The sequence below is a fragment of the Typopeltis vanoorti genome, chromosome 11, assembly GCF_054136105.1.
Source record: "Typopeltis vanoorti isolate ZY-2024b chromosome 11, IOZ_Tvanoo_1.0, whole genome shotgun sequence".
In the NCBI taxonomy this organism is placed as follows: Eukaryota; Metazoa; Arthropoda; class Arachnida; order Uropygi; family Thelyphonidae; genus Typopeltis; species Typopeltis vanoorti.
In genome coordinates this window covers 121,235,642-121,261,980 of record NC_143559.1, presented here as the reverse complement: position 1 = coordinate 121,261,980, position 26,339 = coordinate 121,235,642, and the positions used below count along the sequence as shown (strand labels likewise).

Genomic DNA, 26,339 nt, shown 5'->3' with positions numbered 1-26,339 from the left:
AATGATTGCATTGTAAGTTATTGTCTAAATTACGGTGGAATAATAAGCTGGTAACAAGAATAAGAAAAGTGGCTGTTTGATAGACACGAAAGACATGTGCAGACAGAGGGACAGCACAAAAGCACAAGTGGGGAAAAAAGTCTTAAAGATAAGCCCAAGGCAAGCTGCTATGCTGAGAAGGATATAGAATAGTAATTATTCATTGTACTGTTCCACTTTATAATGGCTTAGAATAGCAAAATTCGTTCATTCCTAGCCTTTTTTGATAACCTGTAGGCAGTTAGTCTCAATTTCTCGTTATTGTTGAGGTTGAGTGCATTCTCACTGCATGCTAGTTATGAGATGGTATCCTAAACCTGACTTGTATTTATTTCAATATATATTTCTAAAGTCGATTCTGCTAAAAACCAGATTTCTTTCATAAGAAAGAACACCTTTTAACCCTGCGCCAAAATTCGACGTACTCTGGTTTCGCTTAAAAAATGACCCCCAAAAAGGTTTTCCTATCTCATTCCTTATAGTGCATCGGAAGAATGGAACGTATCCGGCTGTTTGAGAAATATGGATTGTCTATCCTGTCTAGGACGAGAGGAACATTTTCATGATCTTATTTCTGTACGTAATTTTTAATCTGGTATGCATTATTATTATTATTTATTTATTTATTTTTATTATTTTTTTAATTTTTGGGATGACAGATGAATTGCCAAAGCCTGTAGCTTTATATGTGATTTCTTCCACCCTGTTTGTTTGTAAAGAGGAGTGATAATTGCCTTTTATGTTCTACGTGAAATAATACCCATATCGAATATTCCATTCATGTTTCAAATGTATTGGATGTAATTGACCAAAATGTGTTCTAAGATCGGTTAGTTTGATTTGATGTTGACTCATGGACCGATTTTGATATTTGACTGCTATAGATTATCTTTCAATTCGAGTTTGACGATGAAAAGCATGCAGTGTGATAGATTGCAATTGTACTAGGCATGATTTGATGAGTATTTCTATTGAGTTTACAAAGTGATGGTCAAAGAATTCTGCTAAGTGCATTAACACATAGCAGAAACACATTATTTCAAAAACAATTCTTCATTTGGTGACATGCTAACTGTCATTTTTAACAGATTAATATAAATAAATTGTACGTTTCTTTATATTAATCTGTTAAAAATGACAGTTAGCATGTCAACAAATAGCAACGTTTGTTGGCATTATTGTTTTTAATATCCATTTCTACAACTTGCCTGGCAACTTCCTTGAATCTAAATTTTCTAGAGGGCGTTCTTGGACCATTTCCGGCTGTTTCTCTATCTTTTTCCCAAATATGAGTTTTCCAAGGGGGATCCTAAAAATTATCCAGACAAAGTATTATTTTCTTATATAATATATTTTAAACTAAAATTATATGCTTAAAATATATCAAAAATTGGTTTTTAAATGAAATTTAGTAAAAAAACAAGTTATAAATAAAACACACCAATTTTTATATTAAATGTATAGGATAAACTTTGCTTAGGGTAGAAGATTCACATAATGCTAATGGCTAAAACAGGGAATAATAAATAATATTTATATTTCTATATATATATATATATATATATATTTTTCTAATACTAATGGCTAAAACAGGGAATAATATTTCTACATATATCCCCTAGTGGGAAAGATATAAATGAAGTAGTTAACGTGGAAACACATTACCTGGTAGCAATAACTTGGTTTTAAGCTATAATATAGCATCTCCTGATGGAAAACAGGTGTCAGACTTCCACTGATGGGCGGAACTATCCACACCCAGTCAGCTGGACACCCACCTCGCAGTCTGTGCTCGTTTTCCCAATGTTTCATGAATGATTCAGATGCCGAGTGATGATCCACTATGGTCACATTTTCTTTCTGTAATATAGATGGCGCAATAATCACATCATCTCATCTCATAACAGATACATAATGCTTAAGCTGATAAAAGGATTACAGGTCATTAATTATGTTAATTACTTGTAAGTGAAGGGGAGCTTTTATCTTGGAGAGATTACCGTAAAGACTGACGGAGAAGGGGGGGGGGGACATTGAAACTTGATGTTAGCAAATCGAAATTTCAACAACATATTAAATGGAAAAATATTTTATGACAGTTTTAAATCTGTTGATTAATATGCGATGTTTTGATAAACAGAACGAGAAAATTTGTCTATTAATTGAGTGTATTCTATCTGATTTATCTATATTGAGGGATGCAAAACCAAAGGAAAAACCATGCCTAAAACCGCATGCGACTTGCTAACTCATCTTCTCTTGAAAATCCCCTTAGGAAGGTTCTTCCCACACTAGCCAAATACTGGAAAATGTTCTTTCTTTAATTTATTGGATATTTGATTCATAAAAGTTCGCACTACAAAATATATTACCAGAATATTTGGTTCATAGCAGTGAATGCATCCCTCTATGAGGGACGACAGATAATAATTGGCGTCAGACATCGTCTTCACATGCATGAGGAGCCCACAGGGAGTGGAAAATGTGCGAGAAGATTACCTTTCTGTCTTAGCCTACCCTAAAGAGCACGCGCGCAATACAATGCTACAATTGTCAACATCGTAATCTCAGCAGACTCTGAGCAAGGTTTAATAATTGGCGACAGATACTGTAGTGTAAATATCACGGAAACTGTTGTCCTGTTGGACCTTTATATACAAGTGTATAGAAGGTGTCAACTATGGTCTGACAACCAGAAAATATCCAACAAACGGAGGTCCTGTAGCCGAAGATAGCTTATCATGTCTAACTTACGAGGTTACATGAACCATGGCGTTTAACAAACTGTCCACAATTGATCAAATGGCAGCGCCATATAACATTGACCTGAAAGGAGCATATCAGAAAGCATAATACGTCGGACCCATCACAGAGAGTGTACTGGCAGATGGCGTCACTGACTTCCAATCCTGTCGGCTAAAACAAGCTGCTAGGACACAAGAACATTGACAATTGAGGTGTCGCATTATCCACATCGCATATACATAATCTGATATATAAGACAGAGAGAGAGAGAGAGAGAGAGGGACAAATACAGAGAGAAACAAATATTGAATACTAAGAAAAAGAATTCATTCAATGGAGAAAGGAATAATGAAAGAAAGAGAAAATTAAAAGCAGTGTGGGTGGGTGTCATTCAGTTTTTTTCTTCTTCACGCTGCAGAGTATTTTAGAGGTAACAAAATATGTTTGTAAGCCGAGAATTATTCCTGTTTACATTATCTTTTTCACTTCGTCCATATTTTGTACACTCAAGACGCCATACAATAGCATAAAATTACTCTTAAAACACTTTTCATCAGTGCTTGTGAGCCGACGTTCCAAACAACTCCCTTCAGGAATTCAGGCGAGGTGCGCATTTGAGCAGTAGTTTTTTGGCGATTTCATTTGTTGTTGAAAATGCTGTGCATAACACGCAGATGGGATTTAATGTTCTGTTATGCTAATCAGATCAATCCAACGACCATCAGAGCAAATGCAACCAGAGATTATCATTGTTCCCAGTGACGTCACACAGCTGGTGACAGCAGCAGACCTCAATGCCCTTGGTATTATAATAGTCCGGCACGAGATGCAGTCTAATACTGTTGCTTGGCAACCATCCTGACGACAAGATAGAATATTTCCCTCTTTTTTTTGAACAGAATAAAAAGTTAGTCTGAAATTCTATAAATAAATATTTATAGATGTTTATTAATTCTCCAAATTTCCTCGGCCTATTTCATATAAGTGTAAATATATGAATTTCAGTTTTGTCTCATATAGACATCAGCAAAATACTTAATAATTAAACAATAAATACAAAAATAACAAATACTAAATAATTAAAATAATGCTTTCGGTTACGGTGAGATGGCGCTGCCTACCCACCTGAAAACTATAGAGAACTGCAAAATTGATTTCAACCACAGCTCGGTCTTTCCACAAAGTAGAGGACGCTCTGGTATCCAAGCCCAGTCGCAGTGCAACTTCCTAAAAAATAAAAAATAAAATGATAAATGAACTATTGTCGGTTACAGGATGGTCGTATTCATAACAGTGACATTATTTGCAGCTCACCTCTAAGATATTAAATCGATGAGGATCACAAAGATCGCGAGCTGCTATTTCGGTTACCATATACCATCCGTTGAATGGTGCGGCTGGAAACTCGATACCGCCTACATCGAAAAGCATATTGGACACAGCGGGTAACCCGTACCACTGCAAACCCAGGTTTTTGAACCACGAATACCTTAAACGGAAAACAGAAGGTATAATATGGATACTACTGACTATCATCGCAAAATTAATGGCTTACGGCGAGATAGATCTATTTATAGTATAATTGACAGAGTCTGCTGAAAGCCAGCTAAACAAATACAATTATTAGATCAAATATATTCTTTAGATGCTATTGAAAAGTTACGGATTTATCTTCTAATCTTAATTAGAATTATTGTTATGTAATTAATATTTTCTTAATAAGAATAATTATTAATAATTTTAATAAATTAATTATACATGTTCCCACATCTCTGAACTCTAATATATTGTGCTTATTCCTATTGACAGCTGCTACCGAGACACGTGATAATTCACGCATGCTCTTTGAGTCGTTCTTCTATTCAGAATTTAAATGTTATTACCAGTTCTGCCTTCTCTCTGAATGAAGCTCATGACGTTGAGAGAAATATACAGAAGTAATAAATTATATTCAGCTTTTCTCTAACATTTGTGAAGCCTTTATTTAAAATATTATACTAACTTTATTTATATCTTTATTTATATTATTCAGAACACACGCAATTTACAGACAAAAAATACTAGTTGTGGTGGGCGGTAGATGGCGTTGATGGAGATGATTCGTAGTAGAGGTTCGGTGTAGTGGTTGAGACAGTTGTAGGTATCCTCCTGCGATGAGTTTTCGGACTCCTTGGAGGTATCAGGAATAATAATAATAATAATAATAATAATAATAATAATAATAATAATAATAATAATAATAATAATAATAATCTAACTTAAACGGCGTGCAAATAATATTTAAGTATTGTGGTTCTGTAGGACAGTATAAATTTATGCATTTATTACTCTTGAATCCTGTTCTTAATTCAAGTGGTTTTTCATAAAAAAAGCTAAATATTCTCTTATTTTTATTAAATATGAACATTCTCTAAATAATAGTTTAAATGTGCTCATTCACTTGAAATATTTAAGTAACTGTATTCATAAATATTTCAAGTCTTAAATATTAAAAATTTTTCACACCTTTTAAATTTTAATATAATAATAATATAAATTAAACATATTTGGTCGTTTCATAAATAAACATACAATAATTAAGCATACAAACTATTGCAGGCGTAGACTTCACCGACTTCAAACTTGGCGAAATACCTCATCAACATGATCTCACAACATATAGGAAAAACATCTTCCTTCATAAAAAATAGTAACCATTTCATAAAAAGTGAAAGATATACATATTGGTCCAACAGACATCTTAGCAAGTCTAGACATTATCAGCTTGTTTACAAACGTCCCGAGGCAAGACATTTTGAATCTCCTAGAAGACCTCTTCCCTCCGGACATCTTAAATCTTTTTAAACATTGTATAAACAATACTTTTTTCACCTATCAAGACAGAATCTGGGAACAAAAAGAAGGATTGGCTATGGGTTCATCATTATCACAAGTATTAGCAAACCTATTTATGGAAAAATTTGAAAACAATGCTCTCAAGAATTGCCATAAAAAACCAAAAATATGGCTACGCTATGTGGACGATATTTTCATCATATTCAATGGAACAACAGATGAACTTATCAATTTCAAAGATTATCTCAACAATTTGCACAACACCATAAAATTCACTTTAGAACAAGAAGAAAATAAAAAACTTCATTTTCTGGATATTCTATTAGAAGTTAATGAAGAAAATAAACTCTCCTTCTCAGTACATAAGAAGCCGACAAACACTGGAAGATTTCTAAATGCAACCTCACACCACCATCCTTCACAAAAAATAAGCTTAATTAAAACTCTTCGAGACAGCGCATACAATATCTCCAGCACACAAGAAAGATGTAATGAAGAACTAAAATACTTAACACAAATCTTCCAACAGAATGGGTATGAAACAAAAACCATCAAGAGAATTCTTAAAATGCCTCCAACTAACAACACAATAAAACAGGATTACAAAAACGCAATCTCGCTTCCTTATATAAAAATGTTACAGATAAGCTAGCCAAATTAATGAACAAACACAACATAAAAGTAGCCTTCCTTCCTATGGAAAAAATCTCAAGATTCCTACATCCACCAAAACCACCTCCTCATCCTCTTAAAAAACCAGGATTCTACAAAATCCATTGCTCTTGCGGGATTTGCTACGTAGGACAGACAGGAAGATCTGGAGAAATACGCATGGCTGAACACCAAAAAGACGTACAATACAAAAGAGAACAAAAAAGTAGTCTTGCTTTCCATACCACTTCCACTGGACACAATGTACTCTGGCAAGAAACGACGATGTCATACATAGAAAACAACAGTTATATAAGAAAATTTAAAGAAGCTGCTAATATGCTAAAACACCCAACCCAATGCAATAAAAATCAAGGTTTAATTCTCCATCAAGTGTGGTCAGCTCTAATAAAAAAATCTACCTCAATCTGAGCTCGGACTATATGAACGAGAACAAGAACACGTGACATCGTCCAGTATTGTTCAACGTCAATAACGTTATATATCTGCATTCTGTTATTTGAGTTATGAATAGCCAGACGGTTATGATTTGTATTTATTAATTCTCTTGTTTAAACTTTAAGTTATACTATTTACCCCCTGAAGATGTAAATCCTACGATTTACGATTTACGATTTACGAAACTTGTCGGGAACTATTATTTCAGTATTTTGTATAATTGAATAATAAAAAAAAATGTGGTGTAATCACCGAAATATATCTTTTATGCGAACTATTGTTTTAATACTGACCATTTATAAACATCTTACATTATAGCCTACCAGTTTCGCTAGCAAACTGTCTAGCTTTTTTCAAGGCGTTTAAGCATAAAAAAACATAAAAACTAGTAAATGCAAATTGAAAGGAACATAAAAACTTTGTAATCAAACTAGTAGCTAAGGTTACACGTTTGCATGACAGAGACTGAAGGGACTTATTGTTCTTATTCATTATCACGCATGCGTGTTTGTTGTAAACGTGTAATGTGATTACTGGCTAGCTGTAGTTCAGATGGATTTAGAGAGAGGATCAGGTTTTTCCACGAACTGTTTAGAATGGTACCCTGATTTCTATTGAGGTTTCCGTCGTTATTAACACTATTTGTAAATGGTCAGTATTAAAACAATCGTTTGTATGTTTATAATAATAATATATAAAGGACTTCAGAATTGCATCTTATGTGATTTTGAATTATTGAAGAATGGATACGCTAACAACAAGGACAACCAGATTCGGTGTTTCTTACTTAATTTAGCAACCTGTCGACATTTTTTCATCTCGCTCAAATCCAGTTTGTTTGCTCGACTTTCTTGATGCTGTTCATATTATTCTGTATAATGTTGTCTAGCTTCGGGCCAGATTTCTTTCAGATGCCATTCATATATCCTGAAGCAACTTACAAGCATCAGGAGTCATATGAGTCATCATATTGATTTTAAACCGGCACCAAAAGTCCTTGAAAATATGTTTCTCATTTACATCAGATTCTTATCCGATGTATCTAAGCTTGGATATGGTTTTTAAAACCTACTATAATCATTTTATTTCTTTAAAATAAGCCTGACAGAAGCTCCTACAAATATACTATAAATAACGATAGCAAATGTGGTAAATTTTTAATTTACTGAGTTGAATATAGAACAAAATGTCAAGAGAATAAACTTTTTATTTTTATTCATTTTTTATTAATAAACACGAGGTTCACTTGACATTTGCAATGTCAAGTGAACGGATGGCAATGCTGTAGCCCATGAAGTTAACTGAGGGGTAACACCTATTGCTGTTACCCCTCAGATGAGATATGAGAGGCTCTGCTCGGTGGTGGGGTGAGTCTGTCACCGGGTAGAGCCAACGCTGAGAGTTCTTCTCGGTAAAGAGGTGAGCCTGTTACTGAGCGGAACTACTGCTGAGTTATATGATCCTTCGGGTCGCTCATTGTTGGGGGGATCTCACGAGTTTTGGGAGAGGTAACCCCGCACATAATACAGGGTAGCCAATGAAGTTTTAACTGAAACTCGGCTAATGCCGTTAATCCGCCATGACCAGAGCTTGTAGCTCAATAACACCCCACCATACATTTTATTTTACAGATAAAGGGGAATATGAAAAGCATTCTTGCTTCACTGATCAAGCCAAAAAAAAAAAAAAAAACGTACTAATAGCTTCTCTGGTCGCAAAGATTTTAATTGTTCAAAGAAAGCGGAAGTTCTTCCTTCAAAAAAAAAAACAAATTGCTTTGAAATATACTGAACAATCTAATTTTGACGCATTGCTAAAGACAATATCTACGAGAGGGGGAGGGGATGAAAAGTTCTGATAAAACCTAGAACAAAAGCGATATTAAAGCAACTCTTCTTATATATGCCAAAAGAAAAGAACAAATTGTGGCAATTTGATAAAACATAGAGGTTAAAGGATTTTAAGATAAGTTCTTTTTTATGGTAATATCAGTTGCTTTAATACCATTTTTGTTCTCGGTGTTTAATCAGAACTTTTCCGCCCCCCCTCTTCGAACTTTCAAAACAATGTTTTAGTTTGTCTATTAAAAAGAAGAAAAAAACTCAAAAATTTTAAAATACTAATTTAAAAATAAAAATTAATATGAAAATTAAGCTAATTTTTTATCATAAATTTTTAAAAATTCAAAAAATTCTTAAAAAATAATACACCTTTAAAATTTCTAAATAATTTTTTTATAAATAATAAAATTACAAAATTGATGTGTCGGTCGTTTTTCGATGCTTTTAATATTTTAATTTCTACTTCCTTTAAATTATCTGCCTGAATTTCAAAACACCATTCACCTGTACAACTCTTAACACTATAAAAACCCAAATATCTTTAACATCAGAATACTGTTTTCGCAGATGGGATGGTGAGAAACCTCTCTAAGAATGTTTGATGATTTCAGAAGCATGCAACCACTTTATTACGCACACAACTGTCTACTGATGGGGCATCAATACTGTAGATTAACTTCCACATCATAGATTGCACTCCAGTCACTTTCTCATAGACTAGACTCAAATATATAGAGACTAGACTCTTTATCGTGTTATTCTTAATCTTTCTCTCTCTTACTGACGAAAATATGAATACGTTAAAAATACCGAGGAGCTGCAAACCTACGTTAAACAACTTGTGAAAGGAGTGGAAACAAATACATTACGGTATATAACAATAAATAACATATAAGATTAATTTACCCCAGAAATTGCATAAATGATGGACTAGTATGTGAACAATCCACATTTTCCGAATATCGTTGTGCAGGTAGAATGAGAAAAGAATTACCAGTCTTTACAGAATCGCAAATAAGAAGTAGAAGATAATAGAAACCCTTTTTAAGCTAGATCAGGGAAGCAGAAGTTTCCAGATGCAAAAGAAAAAAAAATACACCCAAAAGGAACATTTCTGATTTTTATGAGCAATTCAGTGAAAATTTAAGAGAAAAGTCCAAATCCAGGGGCAATATACGCAAGGAAAATCCCCCTCTTGGGTTTTCAGAGCATCGTTCACGTCCTAAATTTTCCAATAAGAGGAAGAGTGAAGAGATCCTCTTAAGAATTCTCGAGTAGTTTTGATAGAGTTAGTAGGTTATCAAAGATTGCCAGGAGGATGGAGAAAAATGCCTCTTGCTAATCAATGCCAGGACGTTGTAAGCTACCCTGAAAGATATTAATTTTTTTCGTGTAATCTTCGCATCGAATATTTTCATTCTACCAGATTTGGAAGAAATAAGGTAGATGGTTAAATGACTAACTTTGTTTTGGAGGGGAGAGGGGATCGACCATCTTTTGTAATCTTAGACCATAGAATAAGTGAAGCCTAGGTGCGTGTAGTTTCACATAAAAATCGATGATTAAAGTGCGCCGAATAAGGATTGGTGAAATGGGTGAGAAATTGATCGATAGACAGGAAGAAATATTTCTTAGATGAAAGAGGAATCTTCTAAGAGCTAGATGGCTTAGAACAGAATATTTCAAGGTTCATTGTTAGAGCTCTTGTTTATTATATTCATCGATGATTTTAAGTTCAAATTATAATAATAAATAAATGTAATGAAAAGAATGATGGACAGCATATTCAATCAACAAAACAAAATTACATTTTGATATTTGAAGTGAGTAAAACTTCATAGCGATGATTTAAATTTTGAATGCTAAATGCATCTTATATATGAAATGTACAAAGTAACAACTAATTATAATATCATTTATCAGGAGGTAAGAAAAAAAGTCCTTTTTAGGACTTCCAGGGTAACAAATGGCAATGCTGTAGCCAATGAAGTTTTAACTGAGGCTCGGCTATTGCCGTTACTTAGCCATGACTAGAGCCTCTTAGCTCGATAACACTTCATCCACACAGATTCACTTCATTCAGATGACGGGATAAAGAGTCAAGGACTCAGTCCATCGCCCAGTTCTTATAAGAACTATAAGAACTATCATTTATCATTTACGTTCCTTTAGTGACTTATTTTCCACCTAGTGACAAAAACAACTATTAAATCTTGATATTTAACACTATTATTTGTCGCTTTATTGTAATATTATTTTAAATAGAACTACTGATTCACGAACAAATTATTTTCAGCCATTTTGGATTATCTGGACCATTTACATATTTATAAGAAAACTAAGTGGAAGTCACGCTTGCATCTTTTGCGCTAAGCCGCCCGAAGATAGATTTCAGTTCATGTCTAGTCGCCGACTGGAGGAACTTTTTCTAAGCCTATCTTCGAACGGTTCCCGAGTTAGTCAATCTCTGGCACTGGCAAGCATGTTTTTAATCCCGGAAACTCAAGAAAAGCGACTGTAGAATCCACACGAATTTAGACAGTAACATATCTTGTTAGGGTTAAGTGCCAAGAGATGGTAGCACTTGCTTGCCAATCTCTTCATCGACAGTGGCTTATAATTAGTGATCGTCACAGCCCAGCTATCTCTGATTGACTACCAGTGGTGATGATATTATTTAAAGGTCATCAGTGGCTAATATTTCCAAGCCTTAGCAACAGTAATAAAGGAACAAAGAAAAAAAGAAGCATCTAACCTAATATTGGGTGGTTCGTGATTCCGGAAAATTTAGTTATTGGAGAGAGAAAAGCTTCTGTTTTTCATACTGAAAAAAAAAAAAAAGAGATACAGCCTACAAGCTCTTGTAATTAGATCAAAACACTTCTTCCTCTTTAATCTCTTTAATCTCCGGATCTGATGACTCCAGAAAGAGAAAGAATGATCTTATTACCAATCCTCCAATTCTAACTTATAACTTCCTTTTCTGACTTTCTTATTTTTGTTTATGTCTCGCGCTATCCCTGACCTCCAGCCCCTCCTGTCCTGAGCTACCTAGGAAAGAACGAATTATTATAGTAGGAGCTTCGCTTGAACTACTGTTGTTGAAACTAACTCCCAATATGTATAACTCTGGATTATCACATGTACTGGACAACTCGTGGCAAAAGCGGTTCAAGCTACCTACATAACGTCCATTTTAGAAACGAAACAATTGTCTTTCATTAGGAAGAAATATAAGTAACACATCAGTCTATGCAATAAAAATAATCAGTTAGACATAAAATAGAGAAATAAATTATAATGAAATATAGTTTATAAAATTTTTCAAAAATTAAGAATTTTTAAATATTTTAAGGAGATGTGTAAGTACACCATTTATTTACTCATATAACATTTATAGTAGATTGCAGAGCATTAACAGGAGGATGAAGAGGAGAAGGGAAAGAATCAATCGACCGTGAGAGGCGGTCGATTGATTTTATATGAGATGCCCATATATAGGGTAACGGATGGCAATGCTGAACCAATGAAGTTTAACTGAGGTTCGGCTGTTGCTGTTATCCTGGGTTAATGAGTTCGCTCTCTTAGGTTTTGCCCTAAGGGAGCACTAAGGAGGATGAAGAGGAGAAGGGAAAGAATCAATCGACCGTGAGAGGCGGTCGATTGATTTTATATGAGATGCCCATATAGGGTAACGGATGGCAATGCTGAACCAATGAAGTTTAACTTCATCCCTAAGGAGGATGAAGAGGAGAAGGGAAAGAATCAATCGACCGTGAGATGCGGTGATTGATTTTATATGAGATGCCCATATAGGGTAACGGATGGCAATGCTGAACCAATGAAGTTTAACTGAGGTTCGGCTACTGCTGTTACCCTCCTGCCATGATCAGAGCTTTAATTGCTCAGTAACACATTATCCCTACACTGTCCTCTACAGATAACGGGGAAGATGAAAAGCATTCTTGTTTCGCCCCTTTAAGTCAGTCCTTATAAGGACTAAGTGTAGTTACCTTGAAATTATATGTATACATTCTTGAGTATACGCTAATGAGTAGATTTTTCCTTATTATTTGGTGGGTTTTTTTGTTTTTTTTTCGATTATGTGCTGAACAGAGGGTTATTTTCATGCTGTCAGATACATGCTGGACAAGTATGATCAGGTTACAAAGACATATATATATATATATATATATATATATATATATAAGACATGTTTTAATATTAAAATAGTCTTTAAATTTTTCATTCTAAAAAAAATAGTAGCTTTGTTGTAACTTTTGAAAATCATTTGCCTGCAGGTTTAATGCTAAATGGTAAACCTTTAATGATTACCAATAATTGATTTCATGGCTTAATTGATTGATTAATTGATTTACCAATAATTGATTTGTAGACATTACGAACGACGAGAAAAGGCCAGATAATTACCGCCCTCTTGTGTTCCTAATCCCTAACTGAGATTATTGTCTGAAATATTATGAGCGATTTTTTTTTCCTTTTTCAAATCCAAAGTTTGCAGCAGAAAATTATTTTTGCCTATGCCAAAGATAGACTAATTCTGGAATCAGCGAGAAAAAAAAAAAAAACCACTTACTAGAAATCTCTTTCATGTTGGCAACTCGAATAGAATATATAATGATATTTCTTCTGACGGATTTATATTAATGAAGTGTTATCACAAGATTACAATGTGTTAATAACAGTGTACACATTTTGAGCTCAATTTGAGGGGGGGGGGACCATCAGGACTAGAAAAATAATTATTGTGTTTCAGCTAATAAACATTATAAGATAGAAAAGCTAATGATTCTGGAGAAAGATCGGGACAGGTATGCGATGAGATGTTATTTTTATAATGAGAGGTGAATTGCTTTTCCCAGAGAGAGAGAGAGAGAGAGAGAGATGACAGCATGGAAAATTAAAAATTACTTTCAACTTACTGAGGGACTAAAAGACTATTGCAGCTTAGACAGACAATAATGTTCGATGTTTAGACTTTTTAATTACAGATTTGGGTTTGTTGATGATTTTTGAAGCGTAGATTGGTTGTGAAGCTGTAGGTTTTTACTCCTTTCACTTGAGTTGTTTAACGAGTGGTTATGGGACGGGATAGAGAATGAATGGATTCATTTTAGCAAAGATTATTTCGGCCATTTGGTCATAATAGATGCTTGGATTAGATTCCGAATATCCTTAACGGAGATTGTTGTTGAGTTGGACAATGAATGATTTCGTTAAGAAGGGATCAACTGTGAAAAATCCATTACTTTTTATAAAAAAAGGACGAGAATCGACCGATTTAATAGGTATTATGCGATTCGATTTCAGCAAAGCCTTTGATAGCATTTTACATAAAAACCTTCTCACGAAAACGGGCAAAATAGATATTGATGTTTATTCTGTGAGATGTAGTGCGTATTTGAAAATATAGATGAAGTAGCTAACTCCAATTGGGGTCAATTGTATTATGTCTGTTAATTGCGTGTATTCTTCTGGCCGGTTTGCCTGCATTGAGGAGTAGTCAGAAGGTTGAATTTCGAATGATTGGAATTCATCTCTCATAGAACTCATCTGTAATGACCAGGCTGGAACATAAAGACCAAAGAAAAACAGGAGTCTCTCCAAAGACTTATTTTCATCGAAGAACAAATATTTGATTAACTGAGAATATAATAAGAATTTTAATTTAAAGTTCTTCGATTCCTCCCCCCCCCAAAAAAAACATACAAAGAGTACTAAAGGGAAAAAGTATTCACAGTATTAAATATACATGGTGTAATGTAAATGAACTCTTAAGCAGATTACACTCTGTATTTGTTTTTAACTTGCAATGCCTATCTCAACTACGCATGCGCCTTGAAGAAAAGAATGCTGCGTTATGCTGTAATTTATTGATTATAACTATTTACAAGTAAAATTAATCGAAGCCATTCACGTAACCTTGAATTATCAACAATAAATCTTGAAATCTGGCTCCATGCAACTCATATATTCGCAAATATATTTGAAAATCCGTTGCATAAACTTGAATGCAAATTTGAAAATACCAAAAATGGTTGAATCGACGTAGTGACAGTTTAGAAGCTAATTCAACTGACACGCAACCAACATTCATTGAATTCTGAACTTTGAAATCAAACGCAGTTTGTTTATTTATGACGAAACTTCCATAAACTCCATATTTAAGAATCTGTTTCCGATACTTCTAAATTCTCTAATTATTTAGAAGATATTTTTTTTTGGTTGAATAAAGACTTAACTGGTTTCTAATTTTTATAATTCATGATACAAAATAATCCAGATGGCGCTCCTCAAGAGAATTACACATTGGCTTAGTGGTTGTCACGGTAACTGCGCGTGAAAGGAACATGTCGATTTCCATGCATAGTTCATCAGCAATAAGACTTTTAAAAATTCTCTATAAATAAGCAATAGCGAAGTGACTTACGCCATCAATTTTGTATCAAAATCCAAATAAAGTTTTTTTAAAGCTGCAAAAGGAATTTTTTCTTTCGCTCAAATATTCCCAACTGTTCGCAGGAAATATTATTGAAGAGAAGCAAAGACGGTCTTAATACGATGTGGTCTGTGAATAATAGATTCATGTAGAATTGGCTTTTGGTGATAAACAGGAAATTACAGGAGTGTCTACTTACTTGGGATGGATAATCTGTACTCGCAGCAGCAATTCTTCTGGGATGGCGAAAAATTGTGGATCGTGTCCGTTGGCAGATAGAACTAAAGGAAGCACATCCCAACGTCCACCAGAGCCTTTCCAACCCAGTTTGTTGCATAGCTGTTGGTAAAGATTGTAATGATGAAATGGTCTGAAAATTAATTTGTTGTTTCAATCGTACATCATTACTTCCATATTCCTCTCTTTCTCTCTCTCTCTCTGAAAATATTATATTGAAGTCAAAATATTATTGAGGCCAGCAAAAGTCAAACTCTCTTTTCATTTCGTTTCTATTCTCTCTCTCTCCCTCCCTCCATATTTCTCTTTGACTTTTGCTGTCTTGCCTCACATCCCTATTCTCTCTCTCTCTCTCTCTCTCTCTTATTTTCTTTCTATCTTTGCTTTTCCTTTTATCTACTAATATTTGTCTCTTTTATTGTATTTATGTCTCTTACTGTCTTTCCAATCTTTCATTAATCTCTCTTTTCTCACACTGTTATTTCTCTTTCTCTCTCTCTCTCTGTTTGATTTTCCGCCTTATCTTCCATCTCTACTCTTTCTTTTTCGTTCTTTCTCGCCCCATTTCTCTTATTTTCTTTCTATCTTTGTATCACACTTTCTCTCTTTTATATTTTTCTTATTTTTTCTGTTCTTTCTATATTTATATTTCACGCTGTCATTCCTGTGTTCCATTCATCTCTCTCTGCGTTCAAATAATTTTGTTTTTAACCTCACCTGCGTAAACTCGACGTTCAGAGGATCCCCAACGATGGTACCGTCATTTTTCAGATATCCTGCATACTGGATTAACTGGTTGTTCCATATCCTGAAATCTCTTTTGCCATCAATTCTTTGAGGAAACACAGTAATCGCCGAACTAAAATAAGTCATAAAAAAAAAGAGGAAGCAGTAACAACAAAATCAACAAACAATTTTAATCTAAAAAGGTTTGGAAATTTTAAATTGTCAGGCTAAATAGCTGTAAAGGTAGTGACGTACCGGATATTACCTCGATTTGTGCCGTATTTAATATGATTGCACAAAGCTTCAAACATCTCTCTAGCAGTGGTTACATAACGGGCATCAAATACCTGCAAAAAAAAAAAAAATACACATTGAAAACGAAAATCTACAGAAATGTTAGTTTATGTATACTCTTGGCACAGAAATAGGTCCAGCCGATTTTCGCACTAGCTATGAGTGGTATAAGATGCTACACGCTATTCTGGGTCTATTATGGAGAGTTTGCAACTATGAACATGTTGAGTACATACAGTATATAGCTATACTTTTATTCTTTAAGGCCATAATTAGAGTGTTTTATCTTGCAAATATTTTGTATTCTCTTTGCGCCTCAGAAAATCAGTTTTTTTTCCCTCTTTTATATTCTCATCTCATCTTCCTATTTCCCTCTTTTACCCTGCGGTGGCAAGGATTTATTAATCATCGGACTTCAAGCCGTTCACAGGATAAGGTAGTCAGCCCTACGTCCCAGTGTATTCTATCTCCGTAGTGTTGAGGTTCTCGAGGCCGGTTTGCTGGATGAAAATCCCCAGGATAAACTGGGGAAAAACCCTACTGCCACGACCAAGACCGTAGGGTTTTGCATTGCTAACTTGGCAATGGCTGAGGAAGATCCTTCTGCTCCTCACCTCACTGACGGGAATCGAGCCTAGGACACTCCTTCGTCAGGCATATGGTTGCGAAGCGCAAAGCCACTAGGCTACCCGCACGGTTTCCGTTTATATTCTAGTAATTGTAATTTAATTTGAGGTGTACATGCTTCGTTGTTGTTGCAGCATATCTTAAGATGTTTTTACAACAATGTTTTTCTGGATCTGAATCTCGTGTAAGACGCGAGTGTTTTAGTTTGCTTACCATTAACCGGAATTTGTTTTGTAGAGAGTTTATATGACTATTCACGTTACTAATAATGCTAATTATAATAATAAACGAAATAAGAGGATTAAAATGAAAGAAATATCACATGATAGACCTTAACTGCAGCTGTTTTAATTAACATCTGTTAGGAATGGCACAAAAATACTAAAACGCAACAAAGTCGGGGTTTCCTTCCTGATAATGTCTTTATTTCCAATTTAATGCTCACCGCGGGTTGCTTTTCGGTCCTTAAAAGTATAGTTTTCATATTATTAACAGTTCTACTCTAAATTGCTGTTTAATTTGAATAAATAGCTAAATAGCCATCTGCTTTCAGCATATTCCTTTTCAACCTAATTATTGTTATAATAAGTTTGACTTCAGTTTGCTTTTGAAAACTAACTACAAATGATTCAAAAATTAGTCCTTTTCCTGGTTGGCTCCACTTCACTTTCCGATAACTTTTTTTTTCATTTTAAATCCCTTTTATACAATAAAACGAATATTTTTCTTTTCGTGAAGTCATTAATAGAAGCTGCGGGCCACTTAATGACTTGCAAAATTATAAAACAAACACTAGACGCAAGTAGAAGCAGTGATTAAAAATAAATAAATAAAATTAAAATCGAAGCGGATTAGCTAACCATAGAGTGCGAGAAAATCATTTTGCCTCGTTACAAGGTTTGATACTACTCTACCAGGACTACTGTGTGCAGATCTGATCTCTTTGTTTCCTAGGTAATGCAGATAAGAGTACAGAGATTGCAAGGGAGAGAATTAAGAATGATATCAGGGTTGTGGAATACTGATTATGAAGACAGAATGAGAATTTGTAGACTGCAGACACCAGCAAGCAGGAGAAAGAAGGATGACATGATTGAGACTTACAAACTTCCGAAACGATTAGGTAGAATTTCAGTAGATGGAATTTTTCATTTTATGGAGGGTGGGGAAAGGACGAGAGGGCATCCTTAGAAGTTGAGAATGAAAGCCGCTAAGAAGTGGGTGAGAGCTAGAGTTTTCTCTTAGAGGATGGTGCGTGATTAGAATGGATTGCCATTGGATGTTGTGTGTGTGTGCAGTGTGAATGAATTCAAGAATTAGTATGATAGCTGGTGTGTGTACTATGTGGCTTCCCTCGATGAGTCCCTCACTTGATGAAGGTCTCTGCTAATAATAATAATAATAATAATAATAATAATAATAATAATAATAATAATAATAATAATACAGGACACCTCTAAGGAGTCTAAGAAGAAGGATACTCCGCTCCACACAGCACCCAACGTCTCCAGTACTTTAATCCACCATCTACACACAACGGCACTAATGACCATGATCAACACACATCGCAATTTCAGAAATGAGTGGCCATTTCCGGTTCAATCGATGAAGTTCTGTTCGGCTTGATGATAGCTTTAATATTATCGAATATCCACTGTAATCTCCTGGTCTGGTTCCATAAGACCATAATTTCTTCCAGACCTAAATGATCGTCATCCCTTCTGTGGTTGGAATTTCATAACTACATATTTACGAATAGCTAAATTAATTAAACTAATACTGTATTTAGTTTATATTTTAAAATTTTTACTGGGACCTTTTTAAAAAAACAAGCAGAGCATGCACTCTTCCTGTCTTTCTGAATAATCATTAAAATAAGAATGTATTCACAGAAAAGGAGAAAGCGATCAGTGTTTTAAACGTGTGTGTGTGTGTGTGAACTGTCCCCCCCCCCAGCTATATATGGGAAGCGGATGATGAACTCACTGCATACTAGAAAATATATAGGAAGTACATGTAAACTGTACAATATTTTACCACCTCGCTATGAACCGAATTCAGAATTGTGCCGTACTCATCGTCCTTTCGTATGTCAACTCTGTCACCGATCAAAATTAACCGTCCAACGATAAGGATTGAATTTGCAAACCGTTCAACTCATCTGCATCCATTAGAGATAGAAGGAACTATTTCTGTCAATTTAGCGCTAGTTAGTTACTATTTATAGTTACTGTTGTATCATATTTCTCTTTAAATTGTGCTGCTTAAAAACTATTGTTAATGAGTTCAAGGAAGTATATTTGTCTCTGTGTTTAACATGTACATTATTTTTTTGTACGATATTCGAAAAAAAAAATGTCCAAAAGTTTCTTAAATGGATTACGAGGGTGTGCTGAAAAGTTGTGATAATCACAATGAAGGAATTGAGGTAGAACCAAGTTACTTACACATATCCTAGATATTCCCAATGAAGTGTTCTACACTTGTTACAATACTGCTGTATCATTTGCATTCCTCTGGGAAAAAAGTCTTTCCTTTGTTGCACAAACCAGTCATTTTTGTTCTAGGCGTTTATCGGAACCTTTCAGCCCATTCAATTTGGGTAGTTCTTGTTCCACTGCAACACACACACACATTTTTATTATTGCTAATAAAAGTACAAATGTATTTTAAAAAAAAAATTAGCACAAGAAAAAGGAAAAAAAAAAAATCAGTGCTTCCAAATAAATTCAAACAAGGAATCATTTTCTTGTTTTAATCCAAGTGATTCTTTTATTACTACAACGGGAATCGAACCCAGGTCATTTCATACGGGTCTGAAAACATAAGTATTCCTAAAGAAAGGTTCCAAAGATAAAAATATATTTTTTTAATTAAGGATGATTAAATGAAACTATCTATTGATTATTTGTTATTAAAATGTTCATAAAAGTTTTTAAATATATGAACTAAAATAAATATAATAAATCAAATAAGAAAGAGATAAAAACTTCTTAGTACGGTCGTCTTTGTATTAGGAATGTGTAAGTTTTACAGCCTCTTGTGTGCGAGTTGAAAATGTAAAAAAAAAAAAAAAGCTTTTTCCATTATCTTATAACACCAATAACACTATTTTATATTATAATTCGCTTTGTGAGATGAATTATCCGTTTTAGAAAGAAATAGTTCGCGAATTTTCATTCAACAAGTACTATCTCCAATATCAGCTATTCATTATCCTCAATTAATCTAAAACGCACCTTTTTTTTTTTTTTTTTTCAACAAAATGGTTCCCAACCTTGTGGTTGATAAAATGATAGGTTACTTGGTTACTTATACATAAATAAAATATAAGAAAGAACCGATTCCGAAATGGAAAATGTAATTTCTGAAATACGTAGCTTGCAATTCAATTGGTAATGTGGAGTTAGCAAAGGTTTTTTTTTTTATATTTTCCAATGTAGTTCTCATCGTCAAAAGAGATATTACTTATTTTACTATAAACATTATATTACTAAATAAAAGGTGTACTTGCAAATCTCTTTAAAATATTTTAAAAATTTATTTTTAATAAAATTCTACTAAAATTATATTTATAAAATAATTATATTTGTTATTTTATATTCTATTTTTTAATTTATTTCATAAAATGATACGTTAGTTATATATAAATAAATAAGAAAGAACCGATTAGAAAACAACATCTGAAAACACGTAGCTTGTACCACCTTTGCTACGAGTTGTCCTTGTATATGTGATCATTTACGGCTAGACAGTTCTGACAACAAGGGTTCAAACCAAGCACCTAATAAATTAATTCACCCTCCTCAGTTTCAAACATGGATGTTTATTTAAATAAACATATATATTAATACAACGGGAATCGAACCCAGATCATTCCATAGGGGTCTGAAGATGCTTTGAAAAGTTCTCGGCCTAACAATGAAAAAACGAATTTTAATTTCAAAATTATTTTTATTTTTCAACATAATCTCCCTTAAGACTAATACATTTATTCCAGCGATGCTCCAGCACCATTATCCCGTCCCTGTAGTGGTTCTCAGTATGATCTGCAAAATACCCCTCTACAGCTGCAATCACTTCTTGATTCAAAGAAAAACGCCGACCAGCGAGGAAGAGTTTTAGTTTTGGGAAGAGACAGAAGTCAGAGGGAGCCAAATCTGGGGAATAGGGTGGATGTTCCAACAATTCATAATGCAGATCCTTTAATTTTCCCATTGCCAAAACGCCTTTGTGGGCAGGTGCATTGTCCTGATGAATGATAATTTTTTCTTCTGCAAACCGGGTCTTTTCTCACGAATGTTTCTCTAGTCTGGTTAAAAGATCGGAATAATATTCCCCGGTTACTGTTTTACCCTTTTCAAGATAATTAATAAACAAAATGCCTTTAGCTTCCCAAAACACCGATGCCATCACCATCCTTCCTGATGGAACTTACTTTGTCTTCTATGGCGCTGAACAACTGACTTCTGTCCACTGTTTTGACTGCTGTTTGGATCCTGATGTGTAATGGTGAATGCAAGTCTCATCCATAGTAATAAATCGACTCATAAAATATGTTTTATTCTTGTTAAAACGCTCCAAGCACTGTCCATTCAGAGATTTTCATTCGCGTGTGTTTTTGATGTGTTTAAACGTTTAAACTCGGCAGCCCATTTCTTAATTGTCGAAAACGAAGGAGAAAAGCGGCCATAAACCTTTATGAACTTCGAATGAATTTCGTTTGGAGTTAAACTTTCTTTTACAAATAATTTTATAACCGCACGGTACTCAATTTTATCCATTTCAAGGGATACAGACGACACTTTTGCTTCAGACAGCTGTATAATAAAAACTACTTAATAGAATGACTTGCAATTTCACCTGGATGCTTATGAGAGAACTTAAAAAAAATCTTGCCGATAGTTTTGCCATCTATGATCGAGGCCGAGAACTTTTCAGATCACCCTCGTATGACTAACCGACTTTATTCTTCAATTGTACATCTTAATTTCACGTCTAAACTTCCACCTCCGAATTTGTCTAACCTAGAAGTGAAGGCCTCTCTCTCTCTCTCTCTCTCTCTCACACACACACACACACACACACACACACACACATACGCAGTTTTCACCTAGGATTAACCTCCATCTGACCAAAAAATTCATAAGCAATTCAACTGCAAACTGACTTCAGATATGAACGGTTTGTTCCTGCTCTAAATAAATTTCATCCCTCTAACAGTTAATTGAACATATATTCAGTTCTTCAGACATACCATTCAAGGCTAACACAAAACAAATGTGAACTACGAGTACAAAACCGTGATACACATATAGAAACAATCCACGCAAATTTTCATTTGCACATTTTCAACATTTTTTAAACTTTACTATTTACGATCTAGCGATCATTGTAAATGACCAACAATAGCAAATTAATCCTGACAGATACTTGCTTATCTAAAAAAGGAAGGTACTGCAGGCATCTACAATTTCCACTTTGGTTGTCGGCATGGATAGCGTACCTGTCTCTGACAGGATGACGGTTTAAATCTTGGTGAGCATTTATGGTTGTAAATGTCTGTAGTTGGGAGACCACTGCTCTGCTAATATCGAATGCGTGAAGTGGCTTGAAAAAAATGTTCTATGTTTGGTTCCGTGAATATATAAAATTTTTTATAACAAAATTTGTTGTATATTTAACGCTACCCCGATTAACGCTGATTCGATATAACGCGGTTTTTTTACGAACCCTAAAAAAGAGCTAAACCCTAAATCTGTGTTTTTCCCGTGCATTTGTTTTTCCCTACATCGTGTAGTTGTTCATTGGCAATGAAACAGTGTCTACGCTATCAATACGATATGGAATGCTGCGTAAAACGTTATTTATTCGCTGTAATCATCGATATTATTGACCAAGGAAATCAACAAAAATTCTATTTGTTCATTAAAAATTAATCATTACTATCATTTTTAAATTATTCAAAATGAGTAAGTGTAAAGATGATGAAACCAAATTGATACGAAAGAGCATTTCGCTCGACATTGAGGTGCAGATACTGAGGCGATTAGAAAAAAGGAGAATGAACATCAAGTTGACATTGGAGCCCTTTTGAATTTGTCTGCTTCTACTATACAAACGATTTTAAAAAGCAAGGTCAAAAATAAGTGTTTAGCAACCACAACATCTTCTGCAACAAAGGTAACCGGATCCGGAAGCAATGTTTTAGAGGAAATGGAGAAACGTCTTTCCATTTGGATTGATGATGAAACCGAACGAAACATGCCATTAAGTCAGGCAATAATCATGGGAAAAGGCCAGAACTATTTTTAATCATATTCAAAAACAAAGAGAGGATACGAACAAAAACTTTGCAGTTAGCAAAGTTTGGTTCGATAGATTTAAAAAAAGAATCAACCTCCGACAATTGCTTAACGAGAGAAAAAAAAACGACAAATGACACTAAACGACTTCATCACTAAAAAATGAAGAATTTCAGAAGAGTATTTCTTATATTTCTTAAAATTAAAGTAAAACTTGTTTATTGTTGGTTGGGTGTTCCCTTACACCCTATTTACTATGTGTTAAAATGACCCCGTTTAACACTGTTTCGTTTAGCCCTTTGTCTTCTAGAAACGCATCCTGAGCGTTAATCGGGGTATTACTATATCTTAAAATATTTAAAAAATATATTTTTTGTAACTTTCACATTAAATTATTAATAACTTATATGTTTTATATAATATTATTTGATGAGTTCTACGTAAGAGAGACAGTTCTGAAAATAGGTAATTCAAGCCAAGCTCCTCTTAAATTAAATCCGAATACAAATGTAACCAATTGATGAGATTTTGAGGTTCATGTACTTCCTGATAGGAAGTAACAAACTATAAGTTATTATTATTATTATTATCATTATTACAATCATTCGACTTTTTCCTGGGGGAAAAAGTCGAATGATTGTTGTCGACACTATTCGATGGTCGCCCTTTTAGGCTGTTGATAACAGCTACAGCTATAAAACATGCGCATGCGTATATTACATGTACTATCATCATTCTAGATTGTGCTGCTACCTAGTGATGCATATTGAAAACCATTCACTTCCAATTCATTTTTTCTGCTTTTGTTTGCTACTTATTTTACTGATTCTCTATATAACTGAAAACAATTTCTAATAAATTATTTTTATCAAATTTAGAAGCAAAAATTCTATGAGATAATATATAAAATGACAATGGGACTTGATAGTCAAATATCGAATTGCAGACAATCTTTTATTGAATAGAGTTGAAATGTTGACTGCTTATTTCACTTGACAAGGCATTATATTCTTGTTTTAGCCCTTTACCCCAACGTAAGCAAACAGAAGAAGTATCTTCAAGAGTAGGCTATTTATATATGGAGGCTGTCGAGCTTAGATCATTTGCTTTTCATGATCGCACAGTACTTGCTACTCCAATCATGGTGAGAAGCATTGTGATCTGTTATGTGACACTTTGCATATTCTACAGAATCTCAAACTCTTGTAACAGTTGGATCCTTTTAAAAGGCGCCAGGAAAAAAAAAAACGCGATACTGTCGAGGATCTGACACAAAAGCAGATGGTTTGCCTATAAAAGTCCAGTCTCTGGACACAGCTTTCCCAGCATATGTGCATATTACAGTTAAAGTAAAAGCGGCTGAAGATCCACCAGGATCTTGTCAAAATATTTTTTTAAGCAAGAAAGATGTGCAATTCCATTCTTTCCCAAAAGTCACTGAAAGTAGTCCATTCGCTGAACGAACTGACTACTATGATTACGGTATGAGCATAATCGTGCCGTATTCATAATAGTTTTTTTTTTTTTGCATATACAAGGATATACGGCGGCTACCCTTGTTATTAATCAGAGATAACGGTTCTTTGTTAAAGATTGAACTTGTAAAGTCCTCAATTCAACCTCCACTTTATACCTATTAAAGTTGAAAAGAACTTGTTTTGCTAATTTAGCATTTATATAGTTCACCGAGTACCATATCTGAGGAATAATTACCTAAACAACATGTGATGGGATGTATTAAAGGTTTGAGAGTGTCGGGACTAATAACTGCATCAGAAGATTTGTTTGTAACCAAGACGACCACATTGCCGCCAGTTGGGAGAGAGTGATCATATGCTCTTGACCTGAGAAATGGCTGATATGTGGAAATTTTCAGATGGGAGGGGGTATATGTGGAATTAGAGAACTAGTAAGCTTGGCAAAATCAGGAGAGTGATTGAAGCAATACCATGACATTAAAAACTGCAAAGTTTGGATGTTGATAGTTCATGGGAGGCGGTAGAGAAGTATTTTAGGGAAGTAATAACAGCAGAGTCGGAAGGATAAATTAAGTGGGAGTTAAATGGTTGAATAGTATCATTGTAGAAGGGAATTCAAAGACAAAAGTGGCCAGCAGACATATGGGCATTGTAAAGCACGGTCCAGCATGATAAGATGCAAAAATCAGGGTATGAGAGGAAATGAGCAGTGCAGGCCAAAAAATGTAATTCCAAAGAGTTCTTTCAGTACGTTGCAAGTAAAAGGAAGAATGTTTATGGCAGAATGATTTTAATCAATGCCGATGGTAGGAAAGGCAATCAGGTGAAATAGTAGAATTACTAAGTGAACACTTTGCAAGAGTATATCATCCAGACGGAGATATTGCAGTAACAAGAGAGGCAAGTGCTGATGTGGAAATAGATGAACTCGAGCTACATAGGATATTACAGAACCTTGATGTGAATACAGCTATGGGATCAGATGTTATGTCATCTCTCGGGTATTACGAAGAAGCGCTAAGGAACTGCAGTGCCTTTGACTACATTGTTTCATTTAAGTCCCAATTTGGGCTGGTCCTAATGGAATGAAAAGAGGGGAAATAGTTTCATTGCATAAAGGAGGCTTCAAGACTGGGACAGCGAATTATTGTCTAGTCAGCATCTCGGAAATGGCAGTTAAGAGAAAAATCTGGGAATGAGTAGACAGGAATGGGATACTACATAGGGGATGGTACGGTTTTGTGAAGGGTAGGTCATGTTCCAGTAACTTACTTACCTTTAATAATCCAGAGACAGCCGAATTGGATAAAGATCATACATATACAGTGATTGTCCTGGACCTTGCAAAGGTATTTGACAGGTTATTGTATGGAATTCTGATAAATAAATTGCAGCAAATGGGGATGTATATGAAGTTGGTAATGTGGTGAAGAGGATGGTTGATAGAAAGACACCAGAGAATAGTTTATTCAGTAAAGTCCAGTAGAAGGCCTGTGACGTGCGGCAGAGCTCTGTAAGTGGGCAACTACTGCCAAATGTGTATATTAATGATATAAAAAGTGATTTGTGAAGAAATATTCAGTTTGCGATTGACTGGGGCAGTCGGGGTAGAGGAGAATGGATATCCGTTTAATTGTTGCAA

At 34.5% G+C, this 26,339-nt stretch overlaps 1 protein-coding gene across 3 annotated transcripts in view; it reads right to left on the bottom strand.

Annotated features, from left to right (window-relative positions):
* Nos (Nitric oxide synthase) overlaps positions 1-26,339 on the bottom strand; it is a 271,860-nt gene that overhangs the window by 81,230 nt on the left and 164,291 nt on the right. For all 3 annotated transcript variants that reach the window (XM_090400097.1, XM_090400099.1, XM_090400100.1), the window contains 7 exons: positions 16,249-16,340; positions 15,985-16,126; positions 15,230-15,369; positions 4,099-4,273; positions 3,910-4,011; positions 1,705-1,899; positions 1,248-1,348 (listed from right to left, as the gene is read on the bottom strand). In XM_090400097.1, coding sequence (XP_090256223.1) covers positions 1,248-1,348; positions 1,705-1,899; positions 3,910-4,011; positions 4,099-4,273; positions 15,230-15,369; positions 15,985-16,126; positions 16,249-16,340 — 947 coding nt within the window. The remainder of the gene's footprint in view (positions 1-1,247; positions 1,349-1,704; positions 1,900-3,909; positions 4,012-4,098; positions 4,274-15,229; positions 15,370-15,984; positions 16,127-16,248; positions 16,341-26,339) is intronic.